At 53.4% G+C, this 19,072-nt stretch overlaps 3 protein-coding genes across 24 annotated transcripts; 2 read left to right on the plus strand and 1 right to left on the minus strand.

The window, feature by feature from the left end:
• Positions 1-149: 149 nt before the first annotated feature.
• Positions 150-6,428, plus strand: USP21 (ubiquitin specific peptidase 21). Of its 8 annotated transcripts, none has more exons than XM_069546559.1 (13): positions 152-397; positions 1,223-1,843; positions 2,642-2,701; positions 2,833-2,953; positions 3,177-3,288; positions 3,471-3,626; positions 4,136-4,200; positions 4,553-4,656; positions 4,838-4,924; positions 5,206-5,284; positions 5,513-5,620; positions 5,725-5,839; positions 6,050-6,428. In XM_069546559.1, the coding sequence occupies exons 2-13, from the start codon at positions 1,244-1,246 to the stop codon at positions 6,138-6,140; spliced, it is 1,698 nt and encodes a 565-aa protein (XP_069402660.1). In that variant the 5' UTR covers positions 152-397; positions 1,223-1,243; the 3' UTR covers positions 6,141-6,428. The 8 variants fall into 8 exon arrangements, with proteins under 8 accessions (XP_069402669.1, XP_069402660.1, XP_069402691.1 ...); XM_069546590.1 differs by having other exon boundaries at positions 167-397; positions 1,223-1,582; XM_069546568.1 differs by lacking the exon at positions 4,838-4,924 and having other exon boundaries at positions 150-397.
• Positions 6,429-6,967: 539 nt separating this feature from the next.
• On the plus strand, positions 6,968-10,980 carry PPOX (protoporphyrinogen oxidase). Of its 12 annotated transcripts, none has more exons than XM_069546612.1 (13): positions 6,968-7,333; positions 7,502-7,596; positions 7,744-7,878; positions 7,981-8,129; positions 8,319-8,451; positions 8,755-8,899; positions 9,009-9,199; positions 9,630-9,690; positions 9,869-9,987; positions 10,069-10,179; positions 10,279-10,428; positions 10,637-10,679; positions 10,762-10,980. In XM_069546612.1, exons 2-13 carry the CDS (start codon positions 7,510-7,512, stop codon positions 10,902-10,904), a joined length of 1,467 nt encoding a protein of 488 aa, XP_069402713.1. In that variant the 5' UTR covers positions 6,968-7,333; positions 7,502-7,509; the 3' UTR covers positions 10,905-10,980. The 12 variants fall into 12 exon arrangements, with proteins under 12 accessions (XP_069402713.1, XP_069402737.1, XP_069402748.1 ...); XM_069546636.1 differs by having other exon boundaries at positions 8,014-8,129; XM_069546647.1 differs by having other exon boundaries at positions 7,056-7,333; positions 7,485-7,596; positions 8,014-8,129.
• A 96-nt stretch (positions 10,981-11,076) lies between these two features.
• On the minus strand, positions 11,077-17,310 carry B4GALT3 (beta-1,4-galactosyltransferase 3). 4 transcript variants are annotated; one of them, XM_069546728.1, is made up of 8 exons: positions 17,204-17,310; positions 16,232-16,377; positions 15,597-15,871; positions 14,855-15,090; positions 13,868-14,058; positions 13,637-13,759; positions 12,000-12,104; positions 11,077-11,866 (listed from the first exon to the last, which is right to left on the minus strand). In XM_069546728.1, exons 3-8 carry the CDS (start codon positions 15,856-15,858, stop codon positions 11,593-11,595), a joined length of 1,191 nt encoding a protein of 396 aa, XP_069402829.1. In that variant the 5' UTR covers positions 15,859-15,871; positions 16,232-16,377; positions 17,204-17,310; the 3' UTR covers positions 11,077-11,592. The 4 variants fall into 4 exon arrangements, with proteins under 4 accessions (XP_069402829.1, XP_069402839.1, XP_069402847.1 ...); XM_069546738.1 differs by having other exon boundaries at positions 16,948-17,310; XM_069546746.1 differs by having other exon boundaries at positions 15,597-15,895; positions 17,204-17,308.
• Positions 17,311-19,072: the final 1,762 nt, after the last annotated feature.

Consider the following 19,072-nt stretch of genomic DNA (forward strand, 5'->3'; position numbering starts at 1 on the left):
GGGCGATGGGACTCTGTACTTTAGGGACTTGCTTTGGAGTGATGGTTTAAAGAAAAATTTTGGCAGAGCTGGGAACTGGCGGTCCTAAAGTTGGCCGTGTTTCCATGGTGTCAGCGGCGGAGCCAAGAGGGCGGGTTCACGCAAGCGCCGAGGATGCAGGTGGGTGGATTCTGAGTGTGGGTGCGCAGGCGCTCTGAGAGACGGTGAAGCCGGTGGCCGGTGGCCGGGCGGGACCAACAAAGATGGCGGCGGCCCCTGCGGCGGGAGAGAGCTGGGCAATAGCTGCGGCTAAAGCTGCAGCCGGGCCCGCGGGGGCGCTGCGCGAGGGTAGTAGGGGGTGGCCCTGAGCTGAGACCTGACCCCAGTTGGCCTCCCCCTCCGCCTCACTCGGGGACAGGTACGGTCCGGGGCGTATGGCGTGGGGGGTTCCGAGGGAAGACTGCTCCAGACTCGAGAGATCGCCCTCCACAAAGGCAAAGACGCTGGGGACCTGGCAGGCCTGAGAGAACTGGGCTGGAGGGACCAGCATCCTTGGATCGTGGAGAATGTGCCTCGGGACCCCGTAGCCAATCAGCAGCCTCGGCCTTTCTGCCCTCGAGGGGGGCGGACCCGGTTGAAACCTGCTGTGGTGGGCGAGGTGCAGAGCTTGAGGGTCAGGGAATTAGTTGTTCGTCCTCCCTGCTCGCCACTGCCCCTAAGCCCCGACATCACTTTGGAGCTCAGAGGCGGGGGGGGGGGAGGGAGTGATTCGCAAGTCACCCTTTTAACCTGCTTCATTTGCAGCCCGGAGGGGCAGAGGTTTGAGAATGGAATGCTATCTTTGGGGCTGTTATACTTGCATCCACACCCCTATTTGACCAGAGGTTCTAAATGACCCAGAACACATCCCACTTGACTAGGTTCATGGGGGACCTTCATGAACATTTAGATTATAAAGACAGACGATAGTAACTTCTTTTCATTGGCTCTCCAGTAAAGCTGTGTTCTGCAGGAAGAGGGTAAGGAATGTAGAGTCAAAGCTCTGGACTGCTATCATTCATTCATTCATTTACTCAATGGTTACTAAGTGTTTACTTTGTGCCAAACACTGTGTTAGCTATTGGGGATACAATGACTGATATGATAGATACGGTTCCTGCCCTCCATGCATATAGCCAGGTATGGTAGCCTAGGTTCCCACCTCCCTCCATGTTCAAATGTTGACCCTGTCTTCTTCTCTCAGGTCCAGCCTGTGGCGTCCACAATGCCCCAGGCTTCTGAGCACCGCCTGGGACGGACCCGAGAGCCACCTCTTAATATCCAGCCCCGAGTGGGATCCAAGCTACCATTTGCTCCCCGGGCCCGGAGCAAGGAACGCCGAAACCCAGGCCCTGGGCCAAATCCCATGTTACGACCTCTGCCTCCTAGGCCAGGTCCCCCTGAGGAACGGCTCAAGAAACTGGAGCTGGGACGGGGACGGACCTCAGGCCCTCGTCCCAGCGGCCCACTTCGGGCAGATCATGGAGTTCCCCTGCCTGGCTCACCACCTCCAACTGTGGCTCTGCCTCTCCCATCCAGGACCAACCTAGCCCGTTCCAAGTCTGTGAGCAGTGGGGACTTGCGTCCAATGGGGATTGCCTTGGGAGGGCACCGTGGCACTGGAGAGCTGGGGGCTGCACTGAGCCGCTTGGCTCTCCGGCCTGAGCCACCCCCTTTGAGACGTAGCACCTCTCTCCGCCGCCTCGGGGGCTTTCCTGGGCCACCCACTTTGTTCAGCATACGGACAGAGCCCCCTACTCCCCATGGCTCCTTCCACGTGATATCTGCCCGGCCCTCTGAACCTTTCTACTCCGATGACAAGATGGTGAGGATTCGCCGGCACACGTGGCCTTCCATGCCCACACGTTCCTCCATGCCTCCAGCTTTCTTGCCATCATACGGCTTTCCTTTCTCCTTTTCCCTCAAAATTCCTTTTTCACTCCTTCATTTTAGTAGTGTGGACTCTCTTCTCCCTTAAGTACCCTTGAGCCTCATAGACCCTTTTTGGGCCTGTCTGTGACTCCCCAGCATGGTTTGCCATTTCATTCTCCAAGGAATTAACTCAACCATTTGGAATTATTTGGGTCCCCAGGCCCTTAATTTCCCTTACTGTGCCTTCTCTCCTAGGATGCTTGCCTAGGTTTAATTAATCTCTGGAGCCAAGGAGGGGTGGGCTCAGAACATCTGAGCTAATGTGGTTGCCCATTTCCTGAGCTAAGTGAGCTAGGCTGATTGCAGTTGGAGCCATCAGGAGAGGGTGTAGAAAGGGGCCACGGGTGCAGGAGGGGGCCTTGCGGGTAGCAAGGTGGGGGTGGGGAGCAGCTGGGCAACCATGCCAGTGCTTGGGGAGTTGCCCCAGGAGTTGCATCGCCGGCTAGCTGGGCAGAGGAGTAAGTGGGGAACAGATGGGACAGCCATGGCTGAGACCGTGGTACACTCAGCTGTGATGGGCTTACTGCTCATGGCCAGTGAGGTAGGGAGACCCTGATACTCAGGGAGAAAGTGTAGAGTTTGGGGGTGAACGATGGGGTGGGGAAGGCAGTGGGCAGCATGCTGTGGGAAGGTTCAAGTGCCAGTTAAGGGTATACAGGAACCTGTTGACTGTACTGTACTGACCTTCCAGGCTCATCACACACTGCTTCTGGGCTCTGGTCACGTTGGCCTCCGAAATCTGGGGAACACGGTGAGAGCTGTTCTTGCATCCTTCCTAACAGGAATGTGGACTGGTGCTGGGGACAGGCATGGGGAGGGAAACTTAGAGAAGCACAGCACTGAAGTTCTCCTAAGGCTTCTTGGTTCTCTCCTGCTCCCCAGTGCTTCCTAAATGCTGTGCTACAGTGTTTGAGTAGCACCCGGCCTCTTCGGGACTTCTGTCTGCGAAGGGACTTCCGTCAAGAGGTGCCTGGAGGGGGCCGAGCCCAGGAGCTCACTGAAGGTAGGGCAACAACTCCTGCTCCCCCCTTTCAGGTGCTCTTTTCCCTAACCCCATGTAGGTTCATCTGCCAGTGGCAGTGAACCCGAGCCTGCAAGCTGGCAGTTGTATCTGTTTTTCCCTGTGTCTGATTTCCTAGAGGTGGTTTTCCACCCTCTCAGCCGCCTCTTGCTTCCCTCTTGTAGTCATTAACTTTAGTTTCCCTTCCCCACTCCCATCCTAACAGCCTTTGCAGATGTGATTGGTGCCCTGTGGCACCCTGATTCCTGTGAAGCTGTGAATCCTACTCGATTCCGAGCTGTCTTCCAGAAATACGTCCCCTCCTTCTCTGGATACAGGTGGGAGAGCTGGAGGGTATGGGATTTCTCTCTGGCCTTGTCTGGGGGTAGGGAGCCCTGGCAGCCTCATTCTGAGCCTTGAGATGCTCTTCATCCAGGAAGTGGGGACAGATGTCTGGGCAGAGATTAGTGACTGTGGACTAGGGAGGAGTCAGTTGCCCATGCTTTTTGTCTGGCTGCAGCCAGCAGGATGCCCAAGAGTTTCTGAAGCTCCTCATGGAGCGGCTACACCTCGAAATCAACCGCCGAGGCCGCCGGGCTCCACCAATCCTGGCCAGTAGTCCTGCTCCACCCCCACCCCACCTCGGAGGGGCTCTGCTAGAAGAACCTGAGTTAAGGTAAGGTTGCTCCCCCTCCCGCTTCTCCCCAGTAGTTTATCAGCAGCATTCATCCTTCATAGAAGTGAGTTAGTCACGGTTGAGGCTGTAGGGTCCAAGGAAATATATAGTTCAGAAAATGGTTGGTGAAGCAGTGCAGAAGCAGAAGAAGGAAGGAGGAGGCTGAGGGGCGCAGATGGAAGCAGAAGACAGTGCCGTGGCTGTCACCATATTGACGGAGGAGGGGATAATTAATTTATAAGGTACAAAAGGGGTTTGGAGCCAGGTGGAAGCAGACGGCATGTTCTTCCCCTGTCTACATTCCTTTGTTTTCCTCTCACCAGAGAGTCCTCTGAAGGAGGGCTCCTTTGACTCTTTCTTGAAATTCAGAGAAGGAGCTGGGGCACAGAGGGGGTAGAGTATGGGGTGGGGTGGGGTACAGGGCTTTGTGGATCATTTCAGTGGTGTTAGGGGTGCCCAGCGTTCCTGCTGTCTCATGGATGCTTCCCACTTTCCTTGCTCTGTTGTAGCGATGACGATCGAGCCAACCTAATGTGGAAGCGTTACCTGGAAAGAGAGGACAGCAAGATCGTGGGTATGGAGTAAGGCAGTGATGGGGGGAGTCTGTGTGTGGGGGCGGGGGAAGATCGTGGATATGGAGTAAGGCAGTGATGGAGGGAGTGTGTGTGTGGGACGGGGGAAGATCGTGGGTATGGAGTAAGACAGTGATGGGGGAAAGTGTCTGGGGGTGGGGGCGGTGCAGGCTTGGCAGAAAAAATCAATACTATCGAGGGGTATGGGAACAGGATTGGGTGGAAAAGCTGTTAGGGGTTTGTGAGGAGTGGTGGTGGTGGGAAAAGAAAGGCCAAGTAAGGGGGTGGAATTCCAAGAAAGCACCTTAGGCATCCCATAGTGACTGTTTCTCCTGCCCTTTTGCTTCTATCTAGACCTGTTTGTGGGCCAGTTGAAAAGTTGTCTCAAGTGCCAGGCCTGTGGGTATCGCTCCACAACCTTCGAGGTTTTTTGTGACCTGTCCCTGCCCATCCCCAAGGTGGGATTCCAGAAGATTCCAGGGGTGGATGGGACATGAGTTCTGTGATGCAGTCCTCCCACCCCTAGTGTGGGAGGGATCCCTGTGGGTCTCTGGAGCAGAAATGAAGCTTGGATTACTTGAGAAGAGTTGGAAAAGTAAATTCATACCATGCTGACCCTTCACTCCCCTTTCCCCTCAGAAAGGATTTGCTGGGGGCAAGGTGTCTCTGCGAGATTGTTTCAACCTTTTCACCAAGGAAGAAGAGCTAGAATCGGAGAATGCCCCAGTATGTGGGGGTTCACAAGGGATATAGTAAGGGTGGGAAACCTGGGGGGGAGCTCCGTATGTGTAAAAGGGGTTGCATGGTGCCTGAGTATGAAGAATGACACGTGTCAGGGTTTGTAAAGGAGTTTCAGGTATGTCCTGGTGCTTCCAGGGCAAAGGGCAGCGGCCCAGAGGATGCAGCAATGTATACAGAGCACAGTGAATTTGTGAGTCAGGATGCCAGAAAAGGCAGCTGAGGTGAGGAACACGTTAACCTTATAACATTATTTGACATTTGTTTAGGTTTGTGACCGATGTCGGCAGAAAACACGAAGTACCAAAAAGTTGACAGTACAGAGATTCCCCCGCATTCTCGTGCTCCGTATCCTAACCTTCAGATTATTTCTCCCATTCATTCTTTTTCCACATTTTCCATGTTTACAGAAGCTGGACATTTGGGAATTCAGTTTGCCTTAGGAAAAACCAGCCACACCACCTTTCCCTATCATGCTCCCCAGATGTGTTCAGGGAGGGGTGGTGGACAACATTCAGTTCCTCAGTCCCTCTCAGAGGCCCTCTGCCTCCCAAATTCTCCTTAACCAGAGCTTAGATCTTAATCGATTTTCTGCCTCCCGAGGCTCCATCAAGAAGAGTTCAGTAGGTGTAGACTTCCCGCTGCAGCGACTGAGCCTAGGGGACTTCGCCAGTGACAAAGCCGGTGAGTCTGGCAGGAAAGGTCCTGAGGAGCTCCATGCAGGGGAGGGAAGGGTGGGAGCGGAGCACAGCTCTGACTATAGGATTTGGTCGTCTGTAACCCTGAAGGAAGCCCCGTGTATCAGCTGTACGCCCTTTGCAACCACTCGGGCAGCGTCCACTACGGCCACTACACAGCCCTGTGCCGGTGCCAGACTGGCTGGCACGTCTACAATGACTCTCGGTGAGAAGAGCCTGCTGCTCCCCTCCGGCCCTATCCCCACAGCAGCCCTGACATCTTTCCCAAATCCGAAGCCCCAGGAGAGCACGGTGCCGGGCGGTGGGGGCAGGGTTGGTATCCTGATCACTACCAGGATGCTGTGAGGTTGATCTTGCGGGGAAGTAGAATACCCAGAGATGATCACACCTCTTTCCCCATGTCCTTTCTTCCTAGTGTTTCCCCTGTCAGTGAAAACCAGGTGGCATCCAGTGAGGGCTACGTGCTGTTCTACCAACTGATGCAGGAGCCACCCCGGTGCCTGTGACATCCCTTTTAAGCCCTGGCACCTGTGAAACCCTTTCAACACCCTTAAGCCCCCAGGCTCCCCATTTACCTCAGAGACGTCTATTTTTGTGTCTTTTTAATCGGGGAGGGGGGAGGGGGTGGTTGTACCTCCCATTATTTTTTTTATTAAAAAATCCCCTTTCACCTGGAGGCTCCCTTGTCTCCCAGTCCCATGTACAGAGCTCCACAGGCCCCTGCCCGTGTACAGCCCCCAGACCCTCTACAGTCTCACTTTTTTTGTGAATAAATTTATTAAAAAAAAAAAAAAGACCTTATTTGTATTTGTGTTTTAAGGGTGTGGAGATACAGAACTAGGCCGAATGGGGAGTCTTCCTGGGACTCAGTTCCCTCTCTGAACAGATGGGGGCCCACTCAGAGCCGTGGGGGTGGGGATGGGGTGTGGGACCAGGACACGGTGATGCCAAGGTTTACACTGGTAAGAGAAGAGGGAAGGCAAACTTGAGACTCGTGAAGCTGTAAGGAAGCCTGGAACTAGAGTGCAGGCACGGGGGTCCACGAGTTTTGCCTGCGTAGGGGGCTGCCTCTCGAGAGCGTGGTACCCAGGGACCCCTGCGGATAAACACGGTACGCTGCCGAGCTGCCCTAGCTCCCACAGGCCCAGGCTGTTGCTAACATCAAGGAGCTGTTGATGGAGCCACTTCCCCACGGACCAGCCTCCAGTGCCCCTATCTACTCTCCTTACAACCAAAGCTCCTGGGAGCCTCCCTCCAGGGTTCTCACCCTAGGTGGGCCTGGGAAGCTCGAGCTGGGGAATGCTGACCAGGATTCAGCTCTCGCCGCTCCAGCCCTGAAGGGAGAGCCGTGCGGGATATGGCCGCTCTCTCCAACAACCCGGCATCGAACCAGTTAATCTCCAGCTTCAGAGAACCGCCTTCTACAGGCTGGAGCGTCCGCGAGACTAGAATGGACGGAGAGTCGGAGAAGCCAAAAAGCTTGGGGGCGGAGGCAGCGGGCTGAAAGCACTAGGCCTGGATGGGGGTGGGAGGGAAAGCGCTCCAGAACACCGGCGTCCAGTTGGGCCCCCGAGCCCTGCGCGAGCAGATAGCGTGGGTGTGGCCCTTATCCGCCTCCCCTGTCCCCCCGGATCGCCGGCGGGGTGATGCGCTGAGATCGCTAACTCCTTTCGCCTCATTTTTCTCGTTCCCCTCGTGGGTGAGTCCTAGGCCCTGGGAGGGGACCTCAGAGTTCCACCACCGCATCCGCCGGCTCTGGGTTTCCCCGCAAACAGCGAATGACCGGGGGTGGAACGCGGAGCTCGCAGGTTTTCTGCAGAGCAGGCTGCTTGCAGTCACCCTGGCCGTAGTGCCTCTTCACCCGCAGGTTTCTTCATGGGCCGGACGGTGGTCGTGCTGGGCGGAGGGATCAGCGGCTTGGCCGCCAGTTACTACCTGAGCCGGGCCCCCTGTCCCCCCAAGGTGAGTGCGCTACGCTGCCAGAGGGAGCGCCTTTAATACTTCTCTCCCATTTCCAGCAAGAGCGACTGCGCCGCCCCCTTTTTCTCCTGACCACGTATGCAGCCGCGGCTGTGGCTGTAGGCTGCAGTGCCTCCCTCTCGTCCTCAGGTGGTCTTGGTGGAGGGCAGCGAGCGCCTGGGAGGCTGGATCCGCTCAGTACGCGGGCCAGATGGTGCTATTTTTGAACTTGGACCTCGAGGAATTCGGCCGGCAGGAGCCCTGGGAGCCCGGACCCTGCTCCTGGTGAGCGGCTTGTGCGATGCCTAGGAGGGATTGCGGAGGGGCCTTCACTAGAGGATAGAGTTAAGGGAAGCAAGTGGATTTGGTGGACAATGCCTTCCTTAGTCTATCCTCTTCTTGAGGACGTGTGGAGAGCAGATTTCTGAGCTTGGCTTGGACTCAGAAGTGTTGCCTGTCCGGGGAGACCATCCAGCTGCCCAGAACAGGTTCCTGTATGTAGGTGGTGCTCTGCATGCCTTGCCCTCTGGCATCAGGTAATGTTATCACTTCCTTACTGCCATCCTTCTCCTTTGCCCTTGTCCTCACATCCCTTCCACTTCCTCATCTCCCAGTCTGTCAGCTGTCAGCCCTCCCAGCAAAAGGGGCCAAACGAATAGAGATGATCCCCTGGAGCTGGGGAGGCAAACCAGAGCTCCCTTTTCACTGTGCCTTCCTCCATGCAGGGGGCTCCTCCGCCCTTCACCTCCCTTCTCCAAGCCTCTGTTCTGGGCTGGGCTGAGGGATTTGACCACCCCTCGTGGCAAAGACCCTGATGAGACTGTGCATAGTTTTGCCCAGCGCCGCCTTGGTCCTGAGGTAACACCACCCAGAAGCCCCCAGATCCCTCCCCTTCTAAAGCGGCTGCAAATCTACCACTGGGGCCCAAACCTACCACTGGGGCCTCTTCTGTAGCCTCTGAAAATGCCCTCTTCTCTTCATACCCAGTAGCCTCCCAAACTCACTGTTGAGGTGAATGCCTTCACTTCCTTCCCATCCATCTGTTGTAGCCAGACTGCTTTCCAAGTAAACCCATGCTGCCCCCATTCCCTGCCAAGCAGGGATCAGTGGAAATTAGTGCAGTTTATTCCTTGGCCTCTTAATCCTAGTCTCACCCTTAAGGTGGCGTCTCTAGCCATGGACAGTCTCTGCCGTGGAGTGTTTGCAGGCAACAGCCGTGAGCTCAGCATCAGGTCCTGCTTTCCCAGTCTCTTCCAAGCTGAGCAAACCCACCGTTCCATATTACTGGGGCTGCTGCTGGGGGCAGGTGAGGGGGCAGTTGGTTCAAGGGTTGAAGATATTAAGGACTGCCAGAGTGAGGGACTGGAGGCAAGGAGTGCTATTTTAATGATTCTTCTCTGCTTCCTTCTCTGCAGGCCGGGGCCCACAGCTGGACTCAGCACTTATTCGCCAAGCTCGGGCTGAGCGCTGGAGCCAGTGGTCACTCCGTGGAGGGCTGGAGACATTGCCCCAGGCCCTCAACGCCCACCTGACTAGTAGGGGTGTCAGTGTTCTCCAAGGCCAGCCAGTCTGTGGGCTCAGTCTCCAGGCAGAAGGGCGCTGGAAGGTAGGCTAGCCTCCTGGACTGTAATGAATGTGTGTGTTAGAGTTTTCATCTTTGTTTAAACTCCAGGACTGGAGTTTCTCTTTTTCTTCTGTCCTAGAAGCTGCTTAAATATGGGCTACCCCAAGTTCTTAGGCCTTATTTGTGGACCTTCCTCCAAGACCATCTGATCCAGATCTGTGGATAGAAGTAGTGCTTATATATAAGTGGCTCCCAACTAAGGGAAAGAACCACCCAGCTCCACTAAACATTTCAAATTGGCCCACTGGCTTTTGTCTGGCCCACTTGCTGGAGTAACAGGGGGATGATTTTTGTTCTGACTACACAGTCTCTTCATCCTGAGTCAGCATCCAGTCTCTCCTGCCACTTGGGTGCTAGGAAACGGAGGCAAAATTCCCATGATTTCTGTCTTTTAATGTTTTCATCCTTTCAGGTGTCTCTAGAGGACAGCAGCCTGGAGGCTGACCACATTATTAGTGCCATTCCAGCTTCAGGTAATGGGATAGCCACCCTCCCCTTCCCCAGCCAGGGTGAGGCAGCCTAGCTTCTTCCTGGGCCAACGGGACCATACCATGCCCTTGAACTGCTCATCCTTGTGGGGGTCTTATCCTAAGGAGGGTGGCCAAAACTGCACTGGGAATGCCTCCTGAGGCAGGCTGCTCTCTCCTCCAGTGCTCAGCAAGCTGCTCCCTGCTGAGGCTGCACCTCTGGCCCGTGCCCTGAGCACCATCACTGCTGTGTCTGTGGCTGTGGTGAATCTGCAGTACCGAGGAGCTCGTCTGCCTGTCCAGGTGTGACCCAGAAGAGGAGGTGAGACAGACACAGGCTTAACTGGAACACTTCCCTCCTGACCCAGTCTCTGTTTTCTCCAGGGATTTGGACATTTGGTGCCTTCCTCAGAAGATCCAGTTATCCTGGGAATTGTGTATGACTCCGTTGCTTTCCCTGAGCAGGATGGGAGCCTGCCTGGCCTCAGACTGACGGTGAGAGAAGGCAGCCGTGCTTAGTGGGGGTTTCCAAAGGGCTCCTCTCTGCCCCAGTGCAGTAAGGCCAGGCTAGTCAGTGCTATCTTCCCTCCTTAGGTGATGCTGGGAGGTTCCTGGTTACAGACACTAGAAGCCAGGGGCTGTGTCTTATCTCAGGAACTGCTCCAACAGGAGGCAGAGAAAGCTGCTGCCACTCAATTAGGACTGAATGAGCCACCAAGTCACTGCTTGGTCCATCTACACAAGGTGAGTTGGTAACACAAGGTAAACACTCTTCAGCTACCTAGTAGAGGCATGCCTTGGAGGCAGGGACTGATCCATTTGTCACTGTCTATCCAGGCCTGTTGTTCATTTACTAAGTCGTGTCTGACTCTTTGTGACCCCATGGAACGTAGCACCCAGGCCTGGGATATCAATAATAATGTTTTTCCTGTATCCCTTTTTCTCTCCCCAGAACTCTATCCCCCAGTATACATTAGGCCACTGGCAAAAATTGGGTAAGTTGAGAAAGCAGCTGGGCTGAGAAGAGCCATGAAAACAGACCCCCAGCTGTAATATTCCTTTTATCTTTCCTTTCAGAGTCAGCTGCCCAATTCCTGGCTGCTCAGAAGCTGCCTTTGACTCTGGCCGGGGCCTCCTATGAGGGGGTTGCTGTCAATGATTGTATAGAGAGTGGGCGTCAGGCAGCAGCCCGTGTCTTAGGCACAGAACCTAACAGCTGATCCTCAGCTCCCACTTCTTCTTGCCCCTGGTGGCAGGGATTCTCTCACCCATGAAAATAAAAGTTGCTAAAGCTTGGCTTGGCCTGGCTGTTCTGTCATCCAAGGGCAGAAGGTGGGGGTGGGTGAGCAAAGATAGGCAAAGAGTGCCTGGGACACAGAAAGCAGGAGCAGAGGCGAGACAAAGTCCTTTATTAGAAAATATATCAAAATCCCAGCCCCCTGAGCCAGGTCCGAAAGAGGGAGCTACTCCATTACTGGCAGAAAGTACCCAGGGAGGGGCTTCCTTCAAACACACTTCCTGGGAACCATAAATAGAATAAATATTCACAGAGGTCCCGGGAGAAGCCAGATCACTCTTCTCTCCATGGAAGAAGAAGGGATTTGGGGTCCAGCCCTGCTCCTATCCCATAGGCAGGGGACTCCTAGGAGTCATCACATAAGTCATGACATCAAGGATTCACAGTCATAAGCCCTGGCAGGTGACCCTAGAAAGAGAGACCCCCCAGGGCCAGAGGAGCCCAGCTCCAGTCCAGCAGTGAGGAGAGGCCCCTGCCCCCAGCACAGCAGTAAAGTTCAGTTCCCCCACATCCCTCTAAGAGCAGTGAGGAGCTGAGGGTGGGGAAAATATAACCCCTCTGATTCAGTTTCATGATTAAAGTGGGAAAGATTCAGTTTCATGATTAAGGAGTCAGTGTGAACCATGGGGAGCTGTGTGGTTGGCAGTAGGCAGAGGGCCAGGCCTGGCTGGGGGCCGGCGATGCAACATCTCCTGACGGAAGGCTTGGGAAGAACCAGGCGGGTAATGGGGACCAGAGGAAGTCCGGGGACCCCGAGGGTCAGTTCCAATGTCTGCTGTGATGTTGGTATAGAGAGGGCCCAGCTCTCGAGACAGCAACTGATACGTCAGTGAGTTCATTCCATCTTGAGTCCAGGAATTCTGGGTACGGACCAGGAGGTCAAATCTGAGGGTTAGAGATTGGAGACTGAGACCTGGAAAGGAACAGCCAGGAATCTAGAAACTTTTAGGAGCTGCCTGGCTAGGGTGTAGAGCCCTGAGGATTCACTAATAATTCCCAGGCAACCCTCCCGTCCTACCTGTGGGGGTTTTCCTCGTTGCCCTTATCTCCTCGGTGCTTCACCATCTTATAGTGTCCCACAGATGTGGGGGGACGAGAGATCTTCATCCCAGCCAAGCGAACCCTATGGGAAAAGCGAGGGCACCTTGGAGGATCCAGAGTGAAAGAAAGCTGCTGACAGGTGAGCAAGCAGAGCTAAGGCCAGCGAGGGAGGAATTGCAAAGAATAACTATTACTAACTCGATAAAGGGCCAAGTACTGGAAGGGCAAACAGAAAACTCAGAGAAAGAAGGAAAGGCTGAAGATAATGTAAAAGCTACTACTACTACTACTACTACTACTACTACTACTACTACTACTACTACTACAACTACTACTACTACTACTAAGTCGCTTCAGTCGTGTCCGACTCTGTGCAACCCCATAGACGGCAGCCCACCAGGCTGCCCCGTCCCTGGGATTCTCCAGGCAAGAACACTGGAGTGGGTTGCCATTTCCTTCTCCAGTTTTCCTTTAAAATTAGAGGAAGTTACAGTTCAGTACACACAGGCAAAGTTGTATCCGACTCTTTGTGACCCCATGGACTGTAGCCCACCAGGCTCCTCTGTCCATGGAATTCTCTAGGCAAGAATACTGGAGTAGGTTGCCATTGCCTTCTCCAATGTAAAAGTTGGCTGTCTCCAAATCCTCAGGGCCTAGTGTAGGCAGCCTGGGGGATATAAACAATCGGCAGAGGTAGGTTTGCACCTCCCACCTGTTTCCTCAATGGCTCCCAGGAGCTGCCTTTGCTGTCTGCAAAGGACAGGGAGAGGAACCATTTTGTCAAAAAAGGTAGGACAAGACTGGGAACCACAGACCCAAGCTCAGCAATTCTTACTGAGATTAGTGGTTGAGCGGCCTCAGCTCTGCTGCACTCCTGCCCCCCACCCACATTTAAGAAAAGGGTGGAACCAGGAAATCAGGACCTGGAAAGAAATGAACTCCAACTCTGATACACAGAAGCAAGAAGTGAGGATGGTTGGGGAAGATACTGAAAGAATACGTACATTTAGAAATTGCTGAGTGCTTTACACACATACAGAAGACAAGAATTCAGAGATGTCTTCCCAGAGGACAAAGCGGGAGGAGAGGCAAGGGGCCCAGCATATCAAGCCCAAATAGTCAAATGACATATGAAATTGGGTCAGCTGAGGCTGAAGGTCAAAATGTTTTACATGCTAAAAATAAGCTGGCATCATGCCAATGGCACAGGCCCTTTCTTTTTTTAAAAAAAATAGTGATTCTGGACTATGTGGAGCAGAGCTTTTCCTCTTCCAGCTCTGCAGGAAGTGGCTTGGATGCAATCCTAGCAGAGGCAGGACTAAACAGTTTCTAGGCCCCTTTCCAGTTCTGGAATCCCATGATACTATTGGGATTGATTGTATTGATCTTGTCTTCTCTCCCGGGAATGTTACTAACCAGGTCTAAGGGACTGAAAGATAACAGAAGGGGGAGCAGCATGCAAAGCCTGACCTGGATAGGCTGCAAAGATAAGGGAGAGGAATAGGCACCTTTCAGGACCAGGGAGCTAAATTAAAAGACTAGGGCTAGAGGTGGTCTTAGAGGACAGGGATCCAGGCTGGGGTTAGGGAAGAAGGTGGTGGCAAGAAGTCTGACCTGGTAGCTATGTCATCATCCTCACCACCCCAGCCCCAGTATTCATTGGGGAAACCATTCATCTTCAGGTACTGGTCAGGAGTGAGCGCCGAGACCCCGCCGAAGTACTGGGGATACGGGAGGCTGGGGAAAGAAAGATCCTTGGATTCCACACATCTTCTGGGAGCCATCCCTCCTTCTTCCACTGGCTGGTGGAATATCCTGCTTCCAGTACCCTCCCGTGCCCTCTACCTGTATCCAAACTTGTTCATGGCAACAGCAACGTGCCGAGGTCCTCGGGGGTCGCACACGTACAGATTGTGGTCGTTCTCTGGCAGGAGATCCACATCATGCAGGAACAAGCAGTCCCATTCTTCATCACGCAGGGCCTCCCGCACCCCAACATTCAGCAGCTTTGCCCTGTTAAATGTTCCATTTCCAGCCTGGAAGATAATGGAGGAGAACCAACTAGGTCTATAGGTGGCATGGAGAAGAAGCATAAAAGTGAATGGAGGGAAGTCAAAGTGGGTTATGGGATGAAGAGGATGAAGAGAAAGACAACTTCTTTGTTTTCTCATTCAACAAAAAATTTTCGAGCATCAGTATGTGCCGGATGGGCTTCCCTGGTGGCTCAGATGGTAAAGAGGGAGACATATGAATGTCCTCTTGCAATGCAGGAGACCCGGGTTCGATCTCTGGGTCAGGAAGATCCCCTGGAGAAGGGAATGGCAACCCACTCCAGTATTCTTGCCTGAAGACTCCCATGGACAGAAGAGCCTGGCTGGCACAGTCCATGAGGTCGCAAAGAATTGGACATGACTGAGCGACTAACACACACACGTGCCTGACACACACATGCTATTATTTAGCATTTAATCCCAACAACCATGAAATAGGGGGTATATTCGTTACCACTCTTTGCCTCATTTTAGCAGGTTGGGTGTCTTGCTCAAGGTCACGTATGGAACAAATGGCAGAACCAGAACTTTAGCCCAAATCTATCCACTTCCAAATTCAACAACAGAAAAATCATGGAAGATTACAGGACAATGGGAATACCCTTAAGAAGAAGCATGGGGCTAACATGTTGGCAGAGCAGTGCAAGCTGCTGCTTTCTTACATTCCACAGTCTGACCCTCTTTTAATTATTTTGAGACCCATTATATGAGAGTGGAGTGGAATTTGCTTGAGGCTTCCTTATTAAAAAGAAAATCACAGTGGCGTGGGAACTGGGAGTACCTGGTGGATGACATAAATGCCATAAGCAAGCTGCTGGCGCTGCAGGAACGGATGCAGGTGGTAGAGCAGCAGGCGCAAGTGGTGCTCCCGGGCACGGTGGGGCACAATGATGGCTGTCCGGGACCGGGGCTCACACCTTGCAGGGCGGTATCGGCCCCCCGGTTCTACCCGGGGATTCCTCTCCACAATCTCTGCCAACGATGGCACTGGGCTAAAGGACACGGATACGGGACCCACTGTCAGGAGGGAATGACAAGGTCAGGGATTAGAAGGTCAAGGAGAACTGTCCCTGGCAGTCTGATTCTGGGACTCAGCTCCCCCAAGGGCTTGCTCAGAAATCTCACAAAACCTTGAGTTCCCCATCATTGGCACAACTTTGCAAAGTCTGGAAGGTGAAGGCTCCTCACCTAGCCTGCCTTATTTTAGGGTTCCTTAACTCTCCCCTGCCTCACAAGGTTGGAAGCTTAGAGTTAGCAGGTGGAAAGATGAGGACTTCCAACTAACTCCTAATCCTACCCTGAGGCATGAAGAGCCCATAAACGGGCAGGCAATTGAAAGCTGTGGCTCAATCAAAGAACCCAAGTCGAAACTCCAAATTTAGAGTCCATTCTATCTCAACATTAGCCTACCTCCCAGTTCCATGACCTTCCAGTTTGAAGACCCATGGCTGCCATCCTATACTTTTCCAAGCCTCCCTGTCCCCACACCTTGGCCTTGCCTTCTGCTTTCCTTCTGCACTCACCTAAGAGAGGAGATCGTTCGGGACAGTATGGCAGGCCTTGAGGAGCTGGGAGGCCCCCTGGGGCAACAGGGGCCCCAGGCAGGTGACTGAGGTTACTGTAGACATCATGGGGATGAGAATAGTCAAATGCCGGCTCCTGCTCTCGGCCAAAGAGGGCACTGAGGCTTCGAAAGCCCCCCAACGACAGGTACATCATGACTGCCAGCTGGGAGCCCACAAGCAGGGCCAGGGTGCAGGGCCGCTCCAGCAACCTCCGCAACATCCTGTGCTGGGGTCTGGATGAGAGAGAGAGGAGAGTTCTGGGGGTGGGGGGCAGGAAGGCAGCATGCCAGCAGAGAGATCGGTATTGATGAAGGTGGTGGGCAGGGGTAAAGAGGAAAAAGGAAAAGAACCGAGTCACAGAAGGGAGCACACACCAATACAGAAAGAAACAGAATGTAACCAACGGCAGGCCGCACCACCTGTCACTCCCAGCCTAAGTTTCACTCTCCCCCACCCCTCCCTCAAACAGCTCCTACCACCTACTCAGTCCCCACCCCCGAGAGAATGCTTACATCATTCAAGTCCCAAGGCCATTCCAGAGCATTCTCTGGAGAACATTCCTTCCAATTTTAGAGGGGGAGAGATAGACTCACCTAGATTCAAACTGTCTTCTTCAGGATCATGGGGACTCCAGGAGGTCCCAGGGGAGCAGAGATGTGAAGCATTATATAAAATTGGAAACGCAACAGAGGACAGAGACAGGCTCCATCCAGCACGCCAACAGCAATCTTGGGACCAGCTGGAACAGAAGTGGTCAAGGATAGCCAGCCACCCTCAGAGGGGCAGAGGGCAGGAACAGGGTGAAGCCGGCTTCCCAGCTCGGGAAGCGGGAAGCGAGCGAGGGAAAGTGCTTGGAGAGAAAAGGGGTGGAGCAGGAGATGCTAGGTCCCCGGCTCTGCCCCAGCCATCCTATAGCGTGTCACATTCACTCGGTATTTAACCATCCCCCACGCCAACAGGACCAACCTGTTTGGGGAGTGGGGACAGGGCAACTACTGGAGATCTGGGTGAGGCAGTCCTAACAGGACTGTGAAGTCGCCTCAAGAGAACCCAGGGAGGCGGAAGAAACTGGCTGCTTTCCGTTCTTCACATTTATGGGAGCTAGCTCCGCAGGTGCAGGGAGGCGACCACCTGGGAGCTGCAAGCAAACAACCCCGGAGCGCGGGAGGAAATAGGATGGGGGTAGCGTCCTCTACCTTCTTCTACCTTTCTCCATCCTAGCGAGGGTGGGGGTCGGGGTTATTGATGAAATGAGATCGGGAGAGGAAGGGCTGGGCAGAACCTGTCAGAGGAACCTGGGCTAGCTCACCTAGAGGGGCGTGGTCATCGGTCTGGAAGGGGTTACAGCCCAGTTCTTTCGGAGCAGCCTCATCTCATTCCACGCCAACCTCCTCTGGCGATTGCTCTACCTTGCAAAGTGAGTCCGCCGGCCTCTGTCCGGACTTGCACTTAGGTCTCCCTCCTTGCTCAAGGCTGTTTACAGCCTTTACCCAAAACTTCTCACCTTCCCAATCTCCCAAACCTTTCTCCAGGGCCTCTCACCCCACCATCTCCAGCCTACACACCTGGCCTCCTGCCGCCCGTCGTCACCGCCACCCCGACAGCCGGGCAGGAATCGCTGCCGCCATCTTAGAAGCGGGCGCCGCGGGGGCGGGGCCTCGCGTCACGGGGCGGGGCCTCGGAGGGAGGTCGCCCAGGCGTGGAGCGCAGGGTCTGAGCACCGCCGGGATGGTGAGGCTCGCTTCAGGCGGCAGGCAATGAGGGGCTCGACCCTTTGGAAACTGGTGCGGGGGCTCTTCCCCACTGGACCGACTCCTAGCAGGATTCTATTCCCCACCCCTCAATTCAGCCTCTGAGTCGTGTCCGACTCTTTGCGACCCCATGGTCAGCAGCATGCCAGGCTTCCCTGTCCTTCACCAACTCCCGGAACTTGCTCAAACTCATGTCCATCGAGTCGGTGATGCCATCCAACCATCTCATCCTCTGTCGTCCCCTTCTCCTGCCTTCACTCTTTCCCAGCATCAGGGTCTTTTCAAATGAGTCAGTTCTTTGCATAAGTTGGCCAGAGTATTGGAGTTTCAGCTTCAACATCAGTCCTTCCAATGAACATTCAGGACTGATTTCCTTTAGGGTGGACTTTTTTGATCTTGCAGTCCAAGGGACTCTCAGGAGTCTTCTCCAACACCGCAGTTCAAGAGCATCAATTCTTCAGCGTTCAGTTTTAAGATCCAACTCTCACATCCATACATGACTACTGGAAAAACCATAGCTTTGACTAGACGAACCTTTGTTGGCAAAGTAATGTCTCTGCTTTTCAATATGCTATCTAGGCTGGTCATAACTTTTCTTCCAAGGAGCAAATGTCTTTTAATTTCATGGCTGCACTCACCATCTGCAGTGATTTTGGAGCCCCAAAGATAAAGTCTGTCACTGTTTCCCCATCTGTTTGCCATGAAGTGATGGGACTGGATGCCATGACCTTAGTTTTCTGAATGTTGAGCTTTAATCTAGTTTTTTCACTCTCCTTTTTCAGAATCAAGAGGCTCTTTAGTTCTTCGCTTTCTGCCATGAAGGTGATGTCATCTCCGTATCTGAGGTTATTGATATTTCTCCCTTGATTCCAGCTGGTGCTTCATCCAGCCTGGCATTTCGCTTGATATACTCTGCATGTAAGTTAAGTAAGCAGTGTGACAATATGTAGCCTTGACGTACTCCTTTCCCAATTTGGAAGCAGTTTGTTGTTCCATGTCCAGTCCCCACCCCTAGACTTATAAAAACAGCCGGTCCAACCAGGACCTTCCTCGGGGCCAAGAGGGACCGAGAGGCAGGCTGGTCTGAATGCGATTTTCAACATGTCAATGGCCCCCCCTGCAACCTAGTGCCACTTATTATCAAAATTGTTTCCTGCTTGGGATACATCTTTGCAGACCACTCTGGTGCAGTTTTGTATCCCCAAGGTATCCCTCAGGCCTTGAAATAGAAATGGTTCATAAAACAAGGAAACATTGAGGATGAAGAGGAGGTCAGCATCTGCTTTAATGTAAAAATGTGTTTCCCCAGATGTTAGAATAAGACGGAGGCTCCACTAATAGGCAATATATTTATCTTGTGGCTTCTACTACCCGCTTCGAATATTGTGCTCCTTGGAAGCAGATGATCACACTGAGAAAACTTTGAATAACTCACAGTGTCTGCCTCAGAAAGCTCACGTTCTTATGTGGGAATGGGAGGAGTTACACACAATATAGTATAATAAATATGATAACCTAGAAACTGCACCTCATTCACAAGTTGAAGTTTGGGAAAGATTTCCCAGAAGTGACAGGAAACCTAAAGTACATGTCCTTCTGTTGTATAAGTTTCTGTTTCCACGTGGCCATTTTACAACTCTGTAGGTAACTGACCCAATGTAAATTCTGTTGTCTGACAGAGGT

The sequence above is a fragment of the Ovis canadensis genome, chromosome 1 (genome assembly GCF_042477335.2).
Source record: "Ovis canadensis isolate MfBH-ARS-UI-01 breed Bighorn chromosome 1, ARS-UI_OviCan_v2, whole genome shotgun sequence".
NCBI classification, from domain to species: Eukaryota; Metazoa; Chordata; class Mammalia; order Artiodactyla; family Bovidae; genus Ovis; species Ovis canadensis.

Coding starts and splice junctions, on each gene's coding strand:
- USP21 (XM_069546549.1), top strand. CDS start 1,145: ATGCATATAGCCAGGTATGGTAGCCTAGGTTCCCACCTCCCTCCATGT. Junction 4,925..5,205: donor TAGAATCGGAGAATGCCCCA/GTATGTGGGGGT, acceptor ACATTTGTTTAG/GTTTGTGACCGATGTCGGCA. Junction 5,285..5,512: donor CCCCCGCATTCTCGTGCTCC/GTATCCTAACCT, acceptor ACCAGAGCTTAG/ATCTTAATCGATTTTCTGCC.
- PPOX (XM_069546612.1), top strand. CDS start 7,510: ATGGGCCGGACGGTGGTCGTGCTGGGCGGAGGGATCAGCGGCTTGGCC. Junction 9,988..10,068: donor GAGCTCGTCTGCCTGTCCAG/GTGTGACCCAGA, acceptor TGTTTTCTCCAG/GGATTTGGACATTTGGTGCC. Junction 10,429..10,636: donor GCTTGGTCCATCTACACAAG/GTGAGTTGGTAA, acceptor TTCTCTCCCCAG/AACTCTATCCCCCAGTATAC.
- B4GALT3 (XM_069546728.1), bottom strand. CDS start 15,858: ATGTTGCGGAGGTTGCTGGAGCGGCCCTGCACCCTGGCCCTGCTTGTG. Junction 13,760..13,867: donor ATGAACAAGTTTGGATACAG/GTAGAGGGCACG, acceptor TTCTTTCCCCAG/CCTCCCGTATCCCCAGTACT. Junction 12,105..13,636: donor GATGATGACATAGCTACCAG/GTCAGACTTCTT, acceptor CTTTTCCCATAG/GGTTCGCTTGGCTGGGATGA.